Consider the following 23,339-nt stretch of genomic DNA (forward strand, 5'->3'; position numbering starts at 1 on the left):
CTCGTGGCTATATGGAAATTACTCGCTTGTCCAGAATGACACTCCTATCTACTTGAAAAGATATTAGCAAGGTATGAACCCAATCTCTTCATATATAGACTGGCCTGTTTTGCTGTAAATTTAAGGTTTTGGGTTTGTTTGTTTTTTTTGGTATACCATATATATATACTCAAATATAACCCGGGATTTTGGGGTCAAAAAATTGGTTCAAAAATGGGGGTCCTGGTTAATATTCAGGCCAGCGCCCCCCTCTCAGAATTATTGCAGGCCTCCACTAGGCTCTGCACCCTGTCCCCCCCTCCCTGCCCTCCTACCTCCTCTGTCGATCCCTGGTGGTCCAGAGGTGCAGCGGGCAGGAGTAAGCTTTCCGCACTCCTGTTCCGCTGCTAACCCCATCAGTGGTGGTTGCTGCGAGATCTGGTTTCTTCTGCCGCTGAGTGGCAATGAGCAGGAGCATGCTTTGATGCTTTTGCTCAGCGTTGAGCGGTTTTTTGGCTGCTTCCCATAAATTCTCACGAGCCTGGGAGGGAGTGGGGCTGGATGCAGAGTCTGACAGGGGAGGGAGGGAGGGAAGGAAGGGGGCTGGGTGAAGAGCCTGACAGGGGTTGGGAAGGAAGGCTGTTCTATAACCAGCCTGCTTAAAAGTATTTCTTCTATCTGCTGCCGGTAGCCTTTCTGTAAGATGATGGCTTTCTGAGTTCAGGTTTTTGGAACCGGGCTCAATCTCCTAGAAAATGATAACAGCAAAAAAGTAAAAATGAATGTTGACCATGAAGTTAAGCTCTTGGTTGAGGAGATTCATCGGCTTGGCACAAGAGCTTTTTATCCAGTTATTATCCATATAGTATCCCTGATGAAGGAATGTTTTTTCGAAACACAGACCGTGTCAGGTCCTGGCTCACCAACCCTTTGGACCATATTTTGTATACAAACTGTTTTATGTTCATATTTATGTTTGTTGATTAAAGACTTGGCATCTTGTACACCACTCCTGCAGTTTTTTCCTTTGTTCATTGTTCAGCAATACAATGATCAGAATGTGTAACCAAGTATCTCTCAAATTTTATGACGTGCCAAATGATGACTTGAATTGCTATCAGTAAGTCACCTGACAAATGTGCCCACAACAGAAAGATTAGGTTCATACCTCAATAATCTTCTTTCTTGTAGATGTGTCTAGTGATCCTGAACCTTAGGGTTTTGCATTTGAACACTTAAACTGCTTGCAGAAAACTGTCAATCATCTTTTCAACAAAACCTCCATCCCAGGGAGCTGCTCCAGCCTCTTCAGTTCATACAAAAGCAATCAAGTAGCACTGTAATGAAAGATATAACTGGAAGGAGGGAAATGAGGAAGAATCCCCAGCAGTATAATTCTGTTTTGCTCTGTGACAAACATTACCAATAAACATTATAACATTCAAGCAGCTGCTAAAAAAATAGTAAAACTTGTGTAACCAGCACTAATCTTCTATAAAGCTTGTAGCTACTCATATGTCCTGCTATCCAACAGAGAATTGAAGCAGACTATACATACAGTACTCCCCTGATATTCGCAGGGGTTCCGTTCCAGGAACCCTCACGAATGTTGAAAAACAGCAAATACGGTTTTTAGCAGGGGAGACAGGAGAGGGCAGCCGGAGCGCCGGCAAGTGAAGGAAATCACTTGCGGTATGCTCCGACCACCTCTTCCTGTACTAAAGCCAGGTCTCACCAATCAGGAGCTGCTTTGACACGCAGCTTCTGATTGGTGAAGCCCGACTTTAGTACAGGAAGAGGCGGTTGGAGTATACTGTGTGATATGCAAGGTATGCCTGCTAGGGCTGTTTCTAATGTAAATCCCATTTCTAGAGCAGATGGTTCCCAAGCTGTTCAGCTAAATCCCCAAGGTAACCTTTTGCCTGCCATTACTCCTGAGTCCAGCAGAGGGAGTGCTAGTGCCAAACTGCAGGTTTCCCTTCCCCCACTTAGTCAGGGGAGGAAAATCAGGATATCCGGCACACCTGAGCGTTTGGGGCATGGTCCCCAACTCCTAAACCTTAGGTCTGCTTGGCTAGAGGGAGAGAAGGAGAGCTGGAGGCAAGGGAAGCAGTCGCAAGGCTCAGGGCTGGGAGCTCTGCCTAGCTGTTCAGTTCCTGAATCCATGGAACTGGTTGAGGCTGGAGAAGAATCACCGGTAGGCCCTTTGGAAGAAGTCCAGGGTATGGAACTGGATTTGGAGCTGGAGCCAGTGACAGAGTTACCATCCAGCGTACAGCCCATGGAAGTCAGCTAAGCCAAGGCAAGTGTTTAAAGCCTCTAAGCTGTGGATTATAAATATCCGGGTGTTTGCTGAATGGACTATTTTTGTTTGCATTGCAACTGTTTTGTATCACTGTGGATTACAAGTGTCCAGGTTTTCCTGGAAGGCCTATTGTTTGAGCAGGTCAGACTGTTTTTGTAGTCAAGGTGTGTGGGGTTAGTCTCACGTTACATGTGGTGGGATAGCGGGCCAATATTTGGCAAAATTTCATCACGTGAGGCACACCACCTTGCCCCAGCACTTCGGATGCTGGAGGGAATCAGTGCCGTAGCACTGGTTTGAGCTGAGTCTGCTTAGGAGGGAAATCAGGACTGGTGCTGCACCTATTTCCTAATCAGACTAAAGAATACAGATTTTTGGAGTTTGTTTTTCCTCTTTTCTGTTTTGACTTTGTTTTTCTTTTGGAACTCTCTGGTGGGAGAGATTATAAGCCTCTTTTGAACATTACAAGACTTTCCTATTAATGGTCATTTTCTGACAAGTTTAGTTTGTGATAATTTTGTTTTGAGGACTGATATTCAAGCTGGGGAGTGAAGCAACTATTTTGTTTTTGAATATTCCACATTAAATCCAGTCCAGATTTTGGTTTTCTTACTTACCTGTTTGCAGTGTGTTTTTCCTTTTTGTGCTAAATCCTGACTTATTTATCCTTGTGTCGCCAGCCGCAGCACACAAGAGCCAAAATTTCTGTGTCCCAGCGGCTCAGGACCCATTGCCCTGACCCCGCTGGTGACAACCGCGAGTGATTTCCTTCACTCGCCGGCGCTCCGGCTGCCCTCTCCTGCCTCTCCGGCTGCCCTCTCCTGCTCGGTCATTCACGGTCAGATAATATCACGAATGACTGGGATCGCGAATCGCAGACCGCGAATTCACAGGGGAGCACTGTACTCAAGAGTTTCCTTTTTTTCATCTCACCTGAAGACAGAGATTTGTCCAGCTCCAGACTAAGTCTGAGGAAGAAGGCAGGCAAAAACCATGTAAAGGACGGGGCTTCAGGACCTCTACAAGAAAAGATTATCAACTTAAGAACCTAATCTTTCTTTCTAGAGCAATGTGTCTAGTGGACCTGAACAACAGAGACGTACCAGAGCAATCCCCAGAATCTAGGGCGAGACCACTGAACTTGCCTTCAGAACAGAGGACCCAAAATCAATATCTTTCCTGGCTGCCAGGTCCACCCTATAGAATCTGGTAAAGATATGGAGGGTAGACCACCTAGTCTCTCTACAGATCTCCTCAGGCAAGACAGTCCTAGTCTCCGCCCATGAGGTAACAACTCCTCTGGTGGAGTGAGCTTTCAATGCAATTGGCGGCTGCTTACTGCAACTCACATTCGTGGAAAAAATGGCCATCTTAATCTATCTGGAAATCGAGGCTAAAGACACCAGCATCCCTTTGCTGGCATGACTGAACAGAACAAAAAGGTGATCCGATATGTGAAACTCACTGGTAGTTTCGAAGTACCAGAGGCGAGTCCGTTTGACATCCAACAAATGCAACACGCTGTCCTTTTTCTTCGATCCCGTAGGGTGGAAAGCAGACAAGCAGTCTTTATGATTAACGTGGAAGGCTGATACAACTTTCAGTAAGAAGAATGGAACCGTAAGGAAAGCTCTGCTTCTGTAATTTTGAGCAATGGCTCCCTGCAGGAAAGAGCTTGCAATTCGGAGCATCATCTTGCCAATGTAATTGCCACCAAGAACACCGTCTTGACCGTAAGATCCAGAAGGGAAGCCTTCCTTAAGGGCTCAAACAGAGATCCACCAAGACCCTGCAATATGGTGTTAAGATTCCAAGAAGGGAAAGGGGATGCACCAGAGGGCGCAACTGAAAAGCCCATTTAATGAACTAGGCAACATCTAGGCGAGTCTGTCCCCCCACACTTGGAAACAGGAAATGCCTTCTATCTGCACAGAATCGACCAACAGACCATTCTGAAGTCCCTCCTGCAAAAAGTTCAAGACTATCAAAATTGGAGCTCAGAAGAGCTCTACATCCTCCACAACTTGTCAGCACTGAAAGGACTTCCAGTCCTCTGAGTCTTTCTTTGGCTGCCTGAGCCCAATTCTTTGTCTGAGACCAGCACTATAGCATGAAGGTCCAGTAGCCTTTGCACCGTTTCCCAATCTCTGAGGGCTCTCTCTAGTCGGCTGGCTGGAGAATCTACAAAGCTGTCTGGAAGGTGGGCACAGAACACAATTTTTTAACCATCCCAAACAACTTCTAGGAACCAACAGTCTGTGTCAAACTAAGCCCAGGCCAACCAAAAGGTCAACAGCCTGCTCCTTATCTGGTGGGGTTCAGCCCCTGTACTGGCATCATTATAATTTCTTAGAGGCTGGGGAGGAGCTAGAGCCCAAAGATTACTGTCTCCTGCTTATGTTGGAAATCTGATGTGTCCCTAAAAAGACCTCTACACACTGCTTGGCCTGCTGCATAAGAAAGGAATTGTCAAGAGTCTCAAAAAAATGCTCCGTCCTGGAACCTGAACCATCCAGGGACTGCTGTCTGGTAAAGCATGTGGTGACAGTCCACAACACTTGCCATTAGGTCATCCAAACTTTTGCCAAATAGCATCTGCTCCTGAAAGCTCAACCTGGCTTTAAAGGCAGAATCTCTTACCTACTGTCTGATGCAGAGAATTCGAGCGGAGATCATATAGGCCAACACTTCTCATAACTCTGATATCATATAGAGCATCCGCTATATAATTTACCCCAGTTAGAAATATTTGGGAAATTTCATCATCGCCCGGGTCTAAGGCAAGCACGTCCCACAAAGTAAGTCACAGCTGCCGCCTTAATCCCTAGGGCCAAGGCTTCAAATTGCCTCTTGAGGAGCAAGCCCTCTTTACTATCCTGAGAATCCTTTAAGATTACACCTCTTTCACTGGCAGGGATGTAAGTTTAGTGACCTGCATCACCAGTGAATAAACCTTTGGCTGAACAACTGCTGGAAATCAGGAGCCATTGGGTAAAGTTTGGTCATAGCCTTAGCAACACACAGGGACCCTTTTGGAGACTCCCAGTGGTCCATGACCAGCTTTGTGATGTCCGGATGCGAGGGAAAGCAGGCTAACTGAACAACAGAGCTGATCCTAACTGAGACGAGGGAGTTGGAACTTCCATAAGAACATAAGAATTGCTGCTGCTGGACCAGTGGCCCATTGTGCCCAGCAGTCCGCTCCCGCGGTGGCCCCTAGGTCAAAGACCAGTGCCCTAATTGAGCCCAGCCCTACTACCTGCACACATTCCAGTTCAGCAGGAACACGTCTAACTTTGTCTTGAATCCCTGGAGGGTGTTTTTCCCTACGACAACCTCCGGAAGAGCATTCCAGCTTCAGTTCATTCAGCAAGGCAGAAACAACGCCTGAGAGCGCAGAGGCTTTGAAAATCCAGCACACTTGCGGTCTTTCCCCGGTCCAGGACCACTACTGCTTCTTGAGCACCACTCTCATGCAAAGAACCAGACTCTGCCAGTGAAACTTCATCCTAGAACAACAGTGACATAGAATTGGATTTTCAGTTCTCCCAGTCTATGTTAGACTGAGCTTCCTGATCCAAGCCTGTGTCATCATCTGGCTGGGGCACATGCTGAGGGGAGTACCCCTGCGCCGTAGCCACTACTGGTGCTCTGCAAGCAGACACTGAGGACCCTCGGCAGTTCAAATAAGAGTTCCTCATAAAATCCAGCATGAAGTATTGTAATGGGGGGGGGGGGGGTCTAAAAATCTCAGCACGGTCTCCCTGCTGGTCCTCCTGGGTTCTGCAGTCCACATGCATCTGTGCTTGGCCAATGCGCATTTGAAGGGCTCTGGAAAGAGTCTCTTCCCCTGCAATGAACTACTGCAGATCCCCAGACCTGGAGGACTTGAAGAAGGCAGCCCCTCCCCCACACACACTGCTGCAAACGAGACATGGATGCTCAGCTACAGTGGCAAAATAATGCTCAGAATTTAGGAAGCTGGTTGGGCGGAAAATTTTTCAGCACCCCTTCATATTACCTATTCAGAGAACTTTCAAGGCAGTTTACAGAATACAATTAAAAAAAAGATATACAGACTATTAAGGATAATATAAATAACAAAGAATTAATTTTACTTTACATTGTATTGTATAAGCATATACTGTCATTATACAGTTTTAGGCAGCTATTAGATACCTTGGAAAGCAGCATTACCTGAGTCAGGAGTGTTTTCAAGTGAAGGGTTATGTGTACCAATCGTTGAACCAAATGTAAATGTATGAGTCTCAGTCAATTGGGATGCTATTAAAAAAAAAAAAAATGAAAGTTTGTTCTACATTCATAAAACAAACCATGAGAAACAGATGATATTTAACAAAGTACAGTGGTACCTTGGTTTACGAGCATAATTCGTTCCAGAAGCATGATCGTAATCCATAGTACTCGTATATCAAAGCAACTTTCCCCATAGGCCATAATGGCAATGCTGACAATTTGTTCCAGAACCCAAAAGGTGCCGAGGAAGTGGTGAGGGGTGGCCCAGGGGTCTGTACCTGCCGGGTGTCGGGTGCCGGGTCTCTAGTAACGCCTCCTCCGTCCACCAACCGATGAAGAACCCCACAGTGCCGCTTCGGGGGGATGCCTCATCTGTCCACCAGCTGCTAAAGAACCCCTGAGCCCACATAGCACCACTTCAGGGGGATTCCTCTTCCGTCCGCCAGCCAACCTTCTACTCCGGGTGCCTTCCACATGTTGGAGAGCCTCTATCTGAGCCCACCCAGTCGAGTGCCATCCCACCTGCACGTTCCATATGATCACGCACAATGTCGATGATCAACGTTGTGCGTGATCATACGCAACGTGCAGGTGGGACGGTACTCAGTTGATATTTGTTAGACTTAGGGGGTACTTAGCTTGAAGTAGTTGAGAAGCACTGCTATAGGCAATCAGCTGGTGCCAGTGCCTCTTCTTCTCTCTGTCCCTCTTCCCTGCCAGCACCCCCTACTGGCATCTCAGGACCCATCTGGAGGGCCTCTGCACATGTGGGGGACGTCAACATGATGATGTCATGCATATGTGTGATGTCATCACGGCGACATCCACACACTTCTGGGTGCCTCAAGCCGTGGCCTTTAGTGTGCCCCGGCTTGAGAAAGTTTGAGAGACACTGGTTTAGACTGTAAGTTCTTTCAAGCAGGGAATGTCTTCCTTGTGACCCTTTACAGCGCTGCATAAATTTGGAAGCACTCTAGAAATGGTCAATAGTAGTAGCAGCAGGTGTTCTCCACAAATAGCAAGCCAAGTATTCTCACATATGGATGATGCCATCTGATGGATCCTGGTGCAGAAGCTGGCTAGTGTATATAGCAAGTAAAATTTTTTAGTAGTATCCCACTGTGCATGTGCCCTCCTGCCTAACACACGAGCACAGGCTCCTCAGTAGAATAATAAATCTGAAGAAATACAACTATTAGGGGAGGTGTGAGGATATGTGAGAGTATTTAGTCTACTGTCCTCAGAGAACACCTACTAACAGGTAACTTTACTTTCTCCGAGGACAAGCGGCAGTTAGTATTCTTAGATCTGGGTATCCCTAGCTACCAGGCTCACTGAAACAACAATATTAGGACAACATGACTCAAAATGTTGAGGCCTTAAAAAGTCAATCAACCTTAAACTGCTGTATATACACAAACTAATTGTGACGGTGCAGTCTGGAAAAAAAGAAAAGTGGACCTAGGAAGGTGGAGTTGGAACTCTTAACAGTACCATAGGAAGGAACTTTAGGTGTGTGTGAAGAACTTCTTTGATGTGATGAAATTTCATATAAAATGGATCAGCTACCAAAGCCTGAAGTCCACAGACTCTACGAGCTGAAGTCATTACCATCAAAAATACAACTTTCTAAGTCAAATGCTTCAGGTGACAAGAGTCAAGCGTTCAAAGGAGCTCTCATCAGTTGGGTTATAACAATGTTGAGATCTCAAAACACAGGAGGTAGTCTGAGCAAGAGATTTGTCAACAACAAACCTCTCATTAATCAAACAACTACAAGCCGTGCAAAGATGGGCTTACCCGAGAATGGTAAACACTGAATACATTGAGATGTACCCTTACAAAGCTGGTTTCAAACCAGACTTAGAGATGCAGTTTTTATATAGAAATCCCATGTGTAAAGGGGAAAAGGATAGTGATAGGAATGTACTACCATCCACCTGACCAGGATGAATGAACAGATGTTGAAATGTTCTTAGAAATTAGGGAGGCTAACAAACTGGGTAACACAATAATAATGGGTGATTTCAACTACCCCAATATTGACTGGGTAAATGTAACATCAGGGCATGCTAGGGAAATAAAAACAAGGACTGATTTATGGAGCAGCCGGTTCAGGAACTAACAGAGGCAAAGCAATTCTAGACCTAGTTCTTAGTAGAAAGCATGAATTGATGCGGTAGATACTGGTGCAGGGGCTGCTTGATAAAAGTGATCATAACATAAGAATTGCTGCTGGGTCAGACCAGTGGTCCATCGTGCCCAGCAGTCTGCTCACGCGGTGGTCCCTAGGTCAAAGACCAGTGCTCTAAATGAGTCTGACCTCACCTGTGTACGTTCCGGTTCAGCAGAACTTGTCTAACTTTGTCTTAAATCCCTGGAGGGTGTTTTCCCCTACAGCAGACTCCGAAAGAGCATGCATTCCAGTTTTCCACCACTCTCTGGGTGAAGAAGAACTTCCTTACGTTTGTACGAAATCAATCCCCTTTTAACTTTAGAGAGTGCCCTCTCGTTCTCTCCACCTTGGAGAGAATGAACAACCTGTCTTTATCTACTAAATCTATTCCCTTCGTTATGTTGAACGTTTCAATCATGTCCCCTCTCAGTCTCCTCTTTTCAAGGGAAAAGAGGCTCAGTTTCTCTAATCTCTCACTGTACGGCAACTTCTCTAGCCCCTTAACCATTTTAGTTGCTCTTCTCTGGACCCTTTCGAGTAGTCCTTCTTCATGTACAGCGATCAGTGCTGGACGCAGTATTCCAGGTGAGGGCGTACTATGGCCCAGTACAGTGGCATGATAACCTTTTCCAATCTGTTCATGATCCCCTTCTTAATCATTCCCAGCTTTCTGTTTGCCCTTTTCGCTGCCACGGAAGGCTTCACTGACTTGTCGATCAGTACTCCCAAGTCTCTTTCCTGGGGGGTCTCTCCAAGTACCGCTCCAGACATCCTATATTCATGTATGAGATTTTTGTTACGACATGCATCACCTTACACTTATCCATGTTGAACCTCATTTGCCATGTCACTGCCCATTTCTCGAGCGTGGTTATGTCACGTTGCAGATCTTCGCAATCCCCCTGTGTCTTGACTACTCTGAAAAACTTCGTATCGTCTGCAAATTTAATCACCTCACTCATCGTACCAATTTCCAGATCGTTTATAAATATGCTGAAGAGCACGGGTCCAAGCACCGAGCCCTGCGGTACCCCACTGGTGACGCTCTTCCAGTCCCAAGTATTGTCTGTTTTCTATTCGCCAGGCAGTTTTTAATCCACGTGAGTATTTCACCCTCGATTCCATGGCTCGCAATTTTCCGAAGTAGTCGAACGCCTTCTGAAAATTCAGATATACAATGTTGACTGGGTCACCCTTGTCTATCCGCCTGTTTACTCCCTCAAAGAAGTGCAGCAAGTTCGTCAAGCAAGATCTTCCTTTGCTGAAGCCGTGCTGGCTGGTCCTCATCAGATCGTGTCCGTCAAGGTGATCAATGATGCGGTCCTGCCATCTTCCTCTAGGCCAGTGGTCCCCAACACTGTCCTGGAGGACCACCAACCAGTCAGGTTTTCAAGATAGCCCCAAAGAATATGCATGAAAAAGATTTGTATGTAATGAAGATGATAGGAGTGCAGATCTGCCCCATGCATATTCATTAGGGTATCCTGAAAACCCGACTGGCTAGTGGTCCTCCAGGACAGGGTTGGGGACCACTGCTACAGGCGATGAGGAGAGTATTGTCTGGAACAGAATTGAGGTAGTTTGTGATTGTGAGGGGATGCAAATAGGTCTATCTGAGGAGTTCCCCAAAGAGAGAATATGTGACGCAAGATTGCAGAGTCCACTCGTATGGCCGAAGAATTCTGAGGAGTTTGTAGGCAAGAATATTTTGCGTTCCCTGAACATAGACAGCTTTTAGAGATATGTTTCTAGCAATAGCCCAGTTCCAAATCTTCTCAGCCTCTTGACAGAGTCAGAGCACCTGTCCCTCCTTGCTTGTTTCTGTAATACATCGCAACTTGATTGTCCGTGTATTAGGAGGACTTAATTGGACATACTGTTTTTAAAAGTCTTCAGAGCATTGTGAATTGCTCCAAGTTCCAAGAGGCTATTTGCCACATCTTTCATTGCCTGTGGAAAACAGTTGCCGGTTTCTCTTAAGGCCCATTCGACTAGAAGTGCTGCTGAATCGTGGGCGGAGTCTCGCATGATTCATCTAGATGAACTTTGTAGGGCGGCTACTTGGTCCTTTCTTCATAACTTTCCCTGTTTTACCATAGAAACATGACGGCAGATAAAGGTCAAATGGCCCATCCAGTCTGCCCAGACACAGCAACCATTATCTCCTTCGCTCTCCAAGAGATTCCACACGCCTATCCCATGCTTTCTTGAATTTAGACACAGTCTCTGTCTCCATCACTTCTGGGAGACTGTTCCACGCATCTACCACCCTGTCTGTAAAAATGTATTTCCTTAGATTACACCACAGCCTAATCACCTCAACTTCATCCTATGCCATCTCATTCCAGAGCTTCCTTTCAAATGAGAGAGTCTCAACTCAAGAGCATTTAGGTCACAAAGGTATTTACATCTCTATCATATCTCCTGCCTTTTCTCCAAACTATACATATTGAGATCTAAGTCTGTCCCCATGATGAAGACCACACAACATTTTAGGAGCCTTCCTCTGGACCGACTCCATCCTTTTTATATCTTTTTGAAGGTGTGATCTCCAGAATTACACACAATATTTTAAATGAGGTCTCACCAAAGCCTTATACAAGGGCATCAATACCTCCTTATTCCTACTGGCCATACCTCTTCCTATGCACCCGAGTATCCTTCTAGCTTTTGCCAATTTAAGATTATCACATACAATCACACCCAAGTCCTGCCCTTCTGTCATGCCTAAGCTGAATATCTACCGCCCTCTCTTCTGCCTCCTCTTTGTTTCAGGTTTCTCCCTCTCTCTATCTTCCTTCTGCTAACATTTCAAATCCTCCCACCTTTGTTCCAGGTCTTTCTGTCTCTCTCACTCTCTTTGACAATGTAACATTATCTCTTACTATGCCTTTGTTACAAGCCCCAGAATTGGACTAAAGTCACTCTCTCAATTCATATAGGGTAGGCACCTTCCTTAGCTAGCAATAGAAGATGAGATCAAGAAAAAAAAAACCAAAACAAAACTATAATGCAACTACAGACAATTCAGAATACAGCTCTGAGACTCGTCTATTCATTGAAAAAACATGATCACATTACTGAGGCATTCATCAATTCTCATTGGCTTCCAATCCAGGAAAGAATACAATTTAAATTCTACTGTATACTATTTAAAACTATAAATGGAGACAGCCTAACCTACCTAAACGACCGCCTCATCCAAACCACCTCTACACACATCCCATTTACTTACCCCACAATCAAAGAAGTAAAACGGAAAAAACTATACAACGGACTACTGGCCACTCGGGCAGTGAAGATAGACAACCAAGTCTCCAACCTATGGACAACAACCCCAGACTACAAGATGTTCAGAAAGGAAATAAAAACTATACTCTTCAAGAAATCCCTTAATAAAGCTTAATACCATGATAAAGCTTAACCCCCCTCTTATCATCCCCTCCCTAACCCTAGATCCTACTTTTCCCTCTCTTGGAAACCTTCTCTGATCTAACGTTGTAACCCTTCTTCCATAACTCTTTGTAATCCGCTTTGAACCGAAAGGTAATGGCGGAATAGAAATCTGTAATGTAATGTAATGTAATAATGCTGTGAGCCATTCAATCACCCTCCCCCCCCCCAAAAAAAAGCAAAAGATAGAAATATTCAAGAAGGTATGCCACGAACACAGAAAATCCCAAATTACAGGATAACTGAAAATCAACTGGAGTTTATGGCACAGTATCAAGAATTAAACTAAATAAATAGGTCTTCATATTCTCTGTTTCAAATGAGAATATTCAGATTAACAATACAAGATATTTTATCAAAGATACCAAGTCATACTCATTTGGGGACCGGACTCCCCTCCCCGGGAACCCTGCCATCTCTTCTTCTCTCCTCATCTAGCTACTAGAATGTCTCCCCTATCCTCGATCCGGCACCTTTCCCTCAAACCTTCCCTCCTCCATTAAACTCATACTTTTGGTCATTCAACACCAATCCCGCAACTTTCCTTCTCCGGCAGCCCTTCACCCATGCCACAATTTCTCCCCGCTGAGGCGTCCTGCCTTGCTGGAAACTGGAACTAGCGTCAAAGGAAGGCGGGTCACCGGACAAGAAAATGTCCGTGGGCAATCTCAACGATGAGTTGAAAGTAGAAAAGTGCACTGAAAAGGTTTGTGGAAATCCCGCAAGGTTGGAAGTAGTTGAAGTACCCCCCTCCTCTTCCCTTCCATACTTCCCCAGTACAGTCGCACTTACTCTATGCTCAGGATAAATCAGTGAGGCTCACATTGACAAGTGCATAAGTCAATTTCGCTGCTATCAGTCCGGGCAGAGATACAATGCTGAGATGTAAATTAGCCTAAATTAGCCAGGCGGAACGCTCGGCTAAAACGCTACTCTGTATAGGCTGACAGCCTTGAAGCATCATAGGATAGGGATCTTCATTAGGAAATGGCAATGCTATGAAGAGTGGAGAACACTGAACCGTGAGGGTGATATCTGTTGTATGTGGGATCTTGGGGGGGAGAGTTAATGTTGCTGGTTGCTTTCTGTAACATCATGGACATTTTGGTTATGATGCTTTTCAGTTCTATGGTTCTTTTGTCTATTGATCTTATGGATGCGTTGTTCCGTATAATGTGCCTTGGCAACAAATAAAAGATATAAGTTTAAAAAAAAAAAGGGCACGCAAATACCACAGGAACAGATCCTTACCTCCACTAACTTCAGCTGGGTGGTCGAAACAGGTCCCTGAAGGATATACCTACCAGCTGCAGATTTAAAATATGATCCTCTCCACACAGGCAAAGTAGACCCTTTTCAAAAGGGATCTTTAATTTCACAAAAAAAGACCACAACTAGAGTGAAAAACCACAAAACTATCGCAAAATAAAAAAGAAATAAACCGAGCAGATCAGAAGACACCTATCATGCTCATCTGCAGAAAGAGAAACTGAAAGGGGAAGCAGACTCCTGGGAGAAGGAGGAAGTTTCAAAAGCTGTGTTTGACATCTTTCTAAAGTATGCTCACGAGAATGGGCAGAGTACCCTAAGGTTCAGCATACCACTCCTATTGCACAGGAATGACTTATTACAAGGCAATTTTAGTTTCCGATAGCCAAATTTAGACTGTGTTTTTCATATGAAAGTCATATTAGGTTAGAAGATAACAGTTCACATAAATTCATCAATGAAGTAATAGTTTACCATTAGTATGCCCCAACACAGGAAGGACCGGCAGGAAGAAACAAACGTGGAAAGGACTGGTAGTGAGCAGGAAGGAGCCATATATTTCTGTACTCACCCCTCTGTGCAGAAACAGCCAAGGGCCCCTTAGCCTAACATAGGTAAACTTGTCTTGTTTGCCTATACCTGGAAATGTCAGTTCCCCTCTTATCCTCTTTTATTTTTTTAAATTGGTTAAGCTGTACTCCTACAGAGATCTCTTTGTCCTATGTATTTTTTGTAAGGTGAGGAAGGAGAAAGGGAGATCAACACAGATAAGGGGCCTTGAGAATGAGTAGGGACCTGGTACAGCCAGGTGTATCCCAAAGTTAGATATCCAGTAGACCTAAACTCTCTGGCTCACCTGAATTTGAGAACTAAAACAGGAGCCAAGCAGCTAACGAAGCCAGGAGCCTGGGAGAGTCCATCCAACTGCCTACTGGAGATAAACAATACTGAACAGCTAAGGAGCGTGCGATCCTATATCACAGAACTCAGTTCAGTGTTATCTCCGCCTGCTGGTAGATGGACATAATCCATTCATCTGGATTCGTCTGTTGTTGATGACAGGGACCAGCTAATACTAGCATAGTGCTACAAATTAGGTTTAATTTTTTTCTGATTAACCTGTCATTAATCTCAGCATTTATAGAAAAAAAAATTGGGTGCCATTCAGCAAACCATATGCATGCAGCGTTCTCCCCAGAAATTTTTTCCAGCCGGGTGGCATGAAAAAGTAGCCGGGTGGGGTGGGATAGGGAAAATTAACCCCCTCTTTTACTAAGGTGCGCTAGCAATTTTAGCGCACGCAAACCCCCGCACTAAGCGGGAAAACTAAAGCCAGCTCCATGCTGGCGTTAGCATCTAGTTCACATAGTAATTCTGCACGCGCTAAGCGCACGCTAAAACCACTATCACAACTTAATAAAAGGAGCCCTAAATGTGTACTATTTTTTATTAGTTTATTATTATTTTCAAATGCTCAATATGACTTCCTTTTTTAAGGTTTGACACTTGTGCCAGAATATTTTTACTAAATTTAAGAAGTATCCAATTCTAGAAGGGAATAATTAGATATTTACTCTCTTTCAAATGGTATAGAGGTTTAAAAAAGGGAAAGACGTTAATGAAGTCATTAGGTTCAATCTAGCCATTTATTTCTGCATGAATTTAAACTAACAAAAAAAAGATAAATATAGTTCATCCAGTCATACAAGAAATGGCTCTACAGCAGGGGTGCCCACACTTTTTTGGCTTGCGAGCTACTTTTAAAATGACCAAGTCAAAATGATCTACCAACAATAAAATTTAAAAAAAACACAAAGCACACTGTATGCAGAGAAAATGTCAGTAAGGAAGGAGGGAGGGGGCACAAACTTGGGATACAGGAGGAAGGGAGGGAAGGGGCATGAACTTGGGACATAGGATGGAAGGATAGAAGGAAAGAGATGCTGAGGTGAAGGAGGGAATAGAAAGGGAAAATTGTTGAGCATGGGTGTGAGGGAAAGAAAAGGTGTACATGGGGAAAGGAAGAAAGAGGAGAATGTTGGGCATAGGAAGAGAATTGTTGGACATGTTGGTGGGAGAGGAGTATGGTAGAGAGATGAGAGGGGGAAATGTTGGATGTGGTGTTGGAGAGGGAACAGTGGGACAGATGCAAGAGGGAAGAATGTTGGACCTGGTGGTGGAGGGAATGGAGGAAGAGATGTCGCATAGTTCTGGAGAGGGGCTAATAGAAGGAGAAATGTTGGGCATGGGGCTGGTGGGCAGGGGTAAAAGATGCTGCACACAGTCCGGGGGGGATGAAAGAGGGAGAAATGTTGGATGTGGCAGTAGAAGGAGTTGGAGCGATATACCCTGGATCCCTCTATCTTTCTTTCCTCACTCCCTTTACAGCAAGGGAAGGAATAAGAGAGAGATGGTGGACATAGCACATGGGGTGGAGGAGAGAGGAAGAAATGCTGTGCAAGGTGGGGAGGGGTAAAATAATGTGCTTTGTGTAGTTTAATTTTGTGGTTACCATTATGTATTATTAATAAGAATATATTGTGTATATGTGAAAAATGAATGGAAGAAAAGGCATTTACAATTAGTACTATTATTAGTATGGCGGCTGGGTCTGGGGTGGAGCCTGGGCAGTGCTTTTGGGCCCCCCAAACAAAAAAGCATTCCACTGACTGGACCTAGTGTGGGGGGAGAGAATGTGGACCTGCTGGGAGGAAGGGGGACGAATGACCGCATCCCAGAAATTTTGGCATAATTTTGCACTTTCAATTTTAAAAATCCTTATCTCCAAGATGCAAACCGAGCTATTTTCTACACATAGCTATTTAAGTTTTTGCATACAGGCCCCTTATATTAGCTTTTTCACTCCTTTATATTCATATGACACAAGTTCACCATTTTTTAAGTTTTCTCTCCCTCTTTTTTTTTTGTGCACTCAGCATCTTGAGCATCCCTGTTTACTGAGTAGACATATAAATTTAGGTTAGAAATGATTCACAATTACTATCCTAACAAGAGCTAAACAAACTTTAAATAACTTTATAGTAACTTCAAATCCTGGGGGGAAAGAAATACCACAGTTCTACTGTACCTGCACATTTTTTCCAGTAACAAATTACTAAATATAAAATAATATCAAAACATGTCCACAAATGAATTTTGGCCCTTTGAAACCTAGTAATCAGTCATATCAATCATGGAGTTATATGTCACTCACACCCCTATAATGTACAAGGCCAGACTAGTCCACTTGACTTCTACTACTGGCAATCCCCCCTCGCACAATGACGTCACCTACTCGAGCTCCCAGAGATTCCTTGTTCGCTATGACGTAGGTATGGCCTGGCAGTCAACTCTGACAGGAGGGTGTCAAAAGTGGACACATGCTTGCCATTTATCACCAATTTCCTGCCGACGAAGAAAGGGTCCCCGTTACGGTAGAAGACCTGCATCGGGTAGCCACTGTATATCCTGCGATAATCTGTACATCATGATGATTCGGAGAACGGGAGAGGGGGAATCGGCGATGAACTGGTATCAAACAGGTGGTGACCACACTTTAAACAGCAAGGTTGAGAAGGACAGTGTGGTAGAGAGTGTGATGTCTGATTTGTTCAGTGTCCTGTCCTGCACCATAGGCATCCTGCGCTGCGGTGAAGTTTCCAAGCGAGAGAAGGGGAGGCTTCCCTTGCGCCGTGACTTTTTTTGCGTCATTAGGCATAGGTCAGCGACGGATGGAAACTTACAACTTGCTTCGGGCCTTCCTCGTTGCCGGGTCCTGCCTTCGCGGAAACAGAAAGTAGGCAGGACCCAGCAGCGAGAAAGACCCAAAGCAAGTTGTAAGTTTCCATCTGTCGTTAACCAGTTTCCTGCCTTAGCCCATAGCGAACTCATGCTTCGGGGCTCTAAGGTGTGCATGCCGGCCTCCCTTCTCTTCTCCCCCCCTCCTCCCCCTGGACGTAACTTCCGGTTTCGGAGGGAAGCCGGCAAGCACAACTTAGAGCCCCGAAGCATGAGTTCGCATCTCCAAACCGGTGAGAGATGGTTTTTGGGGGGAATTTTTTTATGTTGAGCGGCCGCAATAGCAGGATTCCTGATAGATGACAGCTGGGCAGTAATCTAAATTAGCTGGGCGGACCGCCCGGCTAAAAAGCCCTGGGGAGAACACTGTGCATGTATAAAGAATACTTGCCTTTTACAACTAACAATCTAAATAGGACCAGAACAGACAGCAGAAAAACAAATTGCACAAAATCACAAATTTCAGTGGCACAAGGAGAACTTAAATAGTGGTTCTCATCATTCTGAACACTAGATTATATCTTCTCACTGCCTCTACTCTACTAAAGCATTAAATCACTTACCAGTGGGTGAAAGATTGTCTCTTTTGTCCTTCATCTCCTGTATTCTTTTTTCCATTGCATTGCAAGTGTCTGTAAGCTTCGATTTGGGACTGTACATTAATAGGCCACCCTCGTCAAATAATAAAACTGGCACATCAGGTTCTTTAAAAAAATAAATACAATTTTGTTTTGAATTAATGTAAATGAGAAGCTTAGCACAACAACACAGTAATGAGGATAGATAAGAAAAATGGTTTATCCAATATGCAAAGTTAAAAGCCATCTACTTTGAGTAGGTAGAAATATGTGAATTCCATATACAACCAAATATTAGCTCCTTTTCTCCAGTGTCTATGTAGCTTCTTAATCAGTATTTCAATTTCCTTCATGGCTGTTGTATTAGCTCTGCCGACAGACTATTTCAAACACTCTCAAACAGTCTTCCTCCTTCCAACTCCATACATAACTTTTTGTCTTTGAACTTTTAGGGGAAGGAGGTTTACAGAAAATGCATCTTCCTTGTACTTTATGTTTACTAAACATTTGAATTTTTCTGCTATATCCTCCTCTTTCCCTCTGTTCTAGTGATTTGTGTTATAGATTTTTACTACACTTCTCCCTCCGGATTTGCGGGGGATAGGGGCAGAGCCAGACCGCGAATGGTGAAACACCGCAAATATCTTCTGGTCTGGCTCTGACCCACCCCTGCCTCCTTCCTGCCTTCCCCCCAGCATCCCGGCCTTACCTGGTGGCCTAGCGGGCTTTCGGGGCAGGAGCGATCTTCCATGCCATGAGTTCCCGTAGTCTCTCGAGACTACGACGGGAACTCCCCACAGACATTTCCTATTGGTGATCTACACGAGGCAGGAGTGTAGGAAGATTGCTCCTGCCCTGAAAGCCCGCTAGACCTTCAGGTAAGGCCGGGACGTCAAGGGGAAGGTTAAACTGTGGGTTTTTTCTTTTTTTCCCCCCTCCCCCCAAAAATCTCGAATATGTGAAATCGCGATTGCCGAAACCACGAATGGGGAGGGGGAAGTGTATTCGGCCGAATATCAAATACAAAGAACGGGCACTGAGCTTTAACATAAAAGAAGCGATGGAAAATCAGAGATGGGAAGATTAGGTTCTTACCTTCATAATCTTCTTTCTGGAATAAGGGTATATGAGTCTTGACAAGTGGGTTATTCTCCCCTAAATGCAAGTTGTGCAGAAGGTATCATCTACATTTTTCAGCAGTGCCTCCTTCCTCACTGGGCTCTACTGTATCTCCTCAGTTTGTACCAAAGTAGTCAATGACCACTATAATATAACCATACTCCTCCCCTTTGACTCACAAGACCCCACTACAACAGATAACCTGGTAAAAACCCTAGAAACAGTGGAAAAATGGATGACAGAACACAAACTGAAGCTCAATCCAGACAAAACTAAATTTCTACTGCTTGAAAAAGACAAAACCCCTTCGATAACAGAACTAGAAATAAAAACCACCAAATATCCTATACAGCCCACTCTCAAACTCCTTGGAGTAACAGTAGATAGATGTTGCACTCTTCAGGTGCAAATCAACAAAATCACACAAAAAGCATTCTTTACCATGCGCAACCTTCGCAAAATTAGAAAATTCTTCGGCAAAGAACAATACAGACTCATAGTTCAATCCCTAGTCCTAAGTCTACTGGACTATTGCAATATCCTCTACCTTCCTTGTCCCACCTACTTAATAAAACAACTACAGACCGTCCAGAACACTGCCCTCAGACTGATCTATTCCCTTCGAAAATTTGACCACATCACCAACGCCTTCCTAGACTCACACTGGCTTCCAATACAAGCCCGCATCCAATTCAAGCTATATTGCATATTATTCAAAACATTAAACGGAACGGCACCCTCCCACTTAAACAACCGCCTAAATAGGAACCTCTCTTCCAGACAAAGGAGAACCCAGTCCCCTTTCTCCTACCCCCCTTATAAAGGAACTAAGCGCAAAAAGATGTACGACAACCTACTAGCAACACTTGCAGCTAAATTGGACCCCTCCATCACCAACATACTGACAGCTTCAACTGACCTCAAAGCTTTTCGAAAAGAAATCAAAACTATACTATTCAAGAAATTCATCCTAATTTCCTAACCCCACTTTTCTCCCCTCTCTGCCCCTCTTAGGATCCTCCCTTCAAAATGTGATTTAGACCTAACGCCTTTAACTGTATTCCTCTTCCTGAAAACGTCCAGCTATCGTTTTGATGTATTAGGCCCAACGTCTTTAATTGTATTCCTCTTCCTGGAAATGTCCAGTTATCTTTTTGTTGTAATCCGCTTAGAACTGCAAGGTACAGGCGGAATAGAAGTCATTAATGTAATGTAAATAAGTAGGAAAGGTACTGGGAACCTCCCCGACAAGACACCTCTGTTCTGCTCTGTAATATAGTAAACAAAGTTAATAAAAGAAAACATTACAGAAAATGAGGTGGAATGAACAAGGACCAGGGTTGGATTGTCAACTTCCAAAAAAGCCACTTGGAGCCGGAGTATTTTGGAATATGTTTCAACATGGCAGAGGTCTGTGTCTTTCTTTCACACAAACAGATGATCCAAAGTTAAATTTCAGACCTCTTGAAGATGCTAGCTTCTACATTTTCCAATGATTTCAACCGATAGTATAACTTTCTATCAGTTAACTTGCATCCCTTCACTTTCTAACTTATTTAGAACCTCAGCGCCACCACTCAGAGCTCAATTGGATTTCATTGCTCTAAGCTTTATGTGCCAGCTCCTCATCGGTTCCTTAATTTTTAATATCCGTTTTTTATTTTTAGTGTATTAGCTTTTGTATAATTTATTTTACTTATTTAACTTATAAGCATGTACTTAAGCATGTACTTAACTTACAACTTGTGGTCTCTGGCTAGGGGAAACATCACGCCGACATGTTTCGCTGCTAGAGCTTTATCAAGGCTTTGCCCCTAAAACAGAACAAAAGCTATCAGCATTACCCTGAAAAAAGACAGACATGGCTGTAATTGTTTAAAGCTATGCTGTCTAACATCTCTCACTCACCTATAAATTCAGCCGCCAACCTGTGACCACTTTGTCCTCAGATATGGCGGCGGCGTTCTTACTCAGATGTTAAATAGAGCGGAGCCCGGCTGTAACATGACTACGTCATCACGTTAATGCCGCGTCAGCAGGTTCTCCGATCGTAACCACATTAATTTCATTAATATCAATAATAAAGAAGAGCCCAATTTTTGGCTACCTCCTCACTCAGACACGTTACATTAGAGAGCCCCATTCTAACTCTGCATTTAAACCTTGTGGGGTCACTGTATTTAAGGTGTAGATCCATCGCTGTTCTTTATAATTCAAAAATTCTTCAATATTGCTTCCCTCCCGTCCCTCTTCCAACTTTTCTATTATCCGCCATTGTATCTGCTCAATAGTGTGCTGATGTTTTAAAAAATGTTCTACCATTGGTGCTTGGATGTTTTTCATTTTTATCCGCGATTTATGTTCATTTAGTCTTATATGCATGGGTCGTGAAGTACGGCCCACGTATACAAGACTACACGGACATATTACAACATATACAACATGTGTTGACTGACAAGTGGTATTCATTTTTGCTGTAATAACTTTCCCCGTTTGAGAGTCTTTCCAAGTGGTGCCCCTGATGGTGGAGGAACACCATTGGCAATGGCCACAACTCGTGTGATATCCAATCTGTTTGGTTTTATAATTCCCCAATTTCTGTTGAATTAAGACTTGCCCAATTGTTTTCCCTTTCTTAAAGGCAAACATCGAGATCTCACTAAATATAGTGTACAATTGTAAAACATGCCAATATTTTCTTATCTGGGCTATAAGTTCTTTAGCCGCCTCAGAGTATGGCAATACACAAATTAATCTCTCACTTTGATCTTCAGGCTCTTTTTCAGAGATCAACAGTTCTCTATTCGCATATTTAGTCTTATAAACGCTTGTTTTATGGATTTCACAGGGTATCCTCTGGCCTTAAAACGGAGTTTTAACTCTTCTGCAGATTCAATAAAATCACACAATTCTGATGAAACTCTGCGAAGTCTTAAAAACTGACTTACTGGAAGATTGAATTTTAAATGGTAAGGATGGTGACTGGAGAAATGCAATAAAGTATTTTTTGCCACTGATTTTATGAAAAGTTTAGTTATCAACTGGAATTCTTCCTTTATTATGAGTAGATCCAAAAATTCTACTCTATCATTACTATAGGCCGGTGTAAATTGAAGATGGGGATTTTTTGTGTTAATCCAGTTTAGAAACTCACATAAAACACTTTCAGAGCCCATCCACAGGAAGAAAATGTCATCAAGAAACCTCTTCCATAATGTAATGTATTGAAAATAATTCGATTTATAAATATAAGTTTCTTCGAATTGTCCCACATAGAGGGTAGCCACCGACGGGGCCAACGTGGCCCCCATCGCTACTCCCTGGATCTGCTGGTAATATACACCTTCAAACTCAAAATAGTTTTCTTCTATCACCCAACAGGCTAGCTGTACCAGGAATTCTGTACTAATCCTTTGTATGCCTTCTCTTTTCTGAAGAGTATCATATATAATTGCTAAAGCTCCATTTTGGGGAATGTTGGTGTAAAGGGACACTACGTCCAATGTCACTAAAAAGGTTTTCGCACTCACATTAAGTCCCTGAAGAATCGGATGTCACCAGTGGTGATTCAACGGAAGCTCCTTCTACTAAGAGTTCGGGGGACGAAGGACGAACAAGAGGTGGACGTCCAAGAGGAAGATCCAGAGGAGCCCAGAGAGGTCGGGGAAAACTAGTGACCAATGGGAAGACAAAATGAATTCCACAGTAGTTAATATCGCCACAGTTCCTTTGACTAAAGATCAACTATCAGTGCTAGAATTAGGTCTGAACTATGTGATAAATCAATATCCTGATTTTTTTCAACTGAAATTATCCTTTTTCAAATTTTTGAGGAAATTACAACTAAAACTTTTTTTCCAAAATAAAGAAACTATAGAGCCTGAAGATGGAGGCTCGATTTGCAAAAAAGAATCAAAATGGAACCCCCCTGGTCCTTTAGATCCAGCGGTGGAAACATTTCGGAATTTAGTTTTAGCGGGGTTTTCCATTTTTGAAAAATCCTTTTCTCGTCAACAGGTCTCCCATAATTTGACTTATTATCAACATCAGGCTCTCATGCAGCTAAAAGATAGTCGTGATTGCATGATATTAAGAGCAGATAAGGGTGGCGCCACTGTAATTCTTAATAGAGAAAGTTACTTAAAAGAAGCTTCCCGTCAACTATCGGATGTAATTGCGTATAAACCGATTTCTCAAGATCCAGGAGGTCCACTGATGAAAAGAATTTTTGATTGGGTAACAGCGTTTTATGAAAAAGAAATGTTAACTAAAAAAGAATACCAATTTCTTTTGGAAAAATATCCACGCACGCCCAATATATATTTTGTGCCTAAAATTCATAAGACCCTTAAAGACCCACCAGGCAGGCCTATAGTAAACACTAAAGAATCATTGCTAGAACCCC

General features: G+C 43.6%; 1 protein-coding gene across 5 annotated transcripts in view; it reads right to left on the minus strand.

Annotated features, from left to right (window-relative positions):
* MCPH1 (microcephalin 1) overlaps window positions 1-23,339 on the minus strand; it is a 490,428-nt gene that overhangs the window by 411,380 nt on the left and 55,709 nt on the right. For all 5 annotated transcript variants that reach the window (XM_033937330.1, XM_033937327.1, XM_033937326.1 and 2 more), the window contains exons 6-7: window positions 17,801-17,941; window positions 6,482-6,568 (exon numbers count right to left, since the gene is read on the minus strand). In XM_033937330.1, coding sequence (XP_033793221.1) covers window positions 6,482-6,568; window positions 17,801-17,941 — 228 coding nt within the window. The remainder of the gene's footprint in view (window positions 1-6,481; window positions 6,569-17,800; window positions 17,942-23,339) is intronic.

This window comes from Geotrypetes seraphini, chromosome 3, assembly GCF_902459505.1.
Source record: "Geotrypetes seraphini chromosome 3, aGeoSer1.1, whole genome shotgun sequence".
Classification (NCBI taxonomy): Eukaryota; Metazoa; Chordata; class Amphibia; order Gymnophiona; family Dermophiidae; genus Geotrypetes; species Geotrypetes seraphini.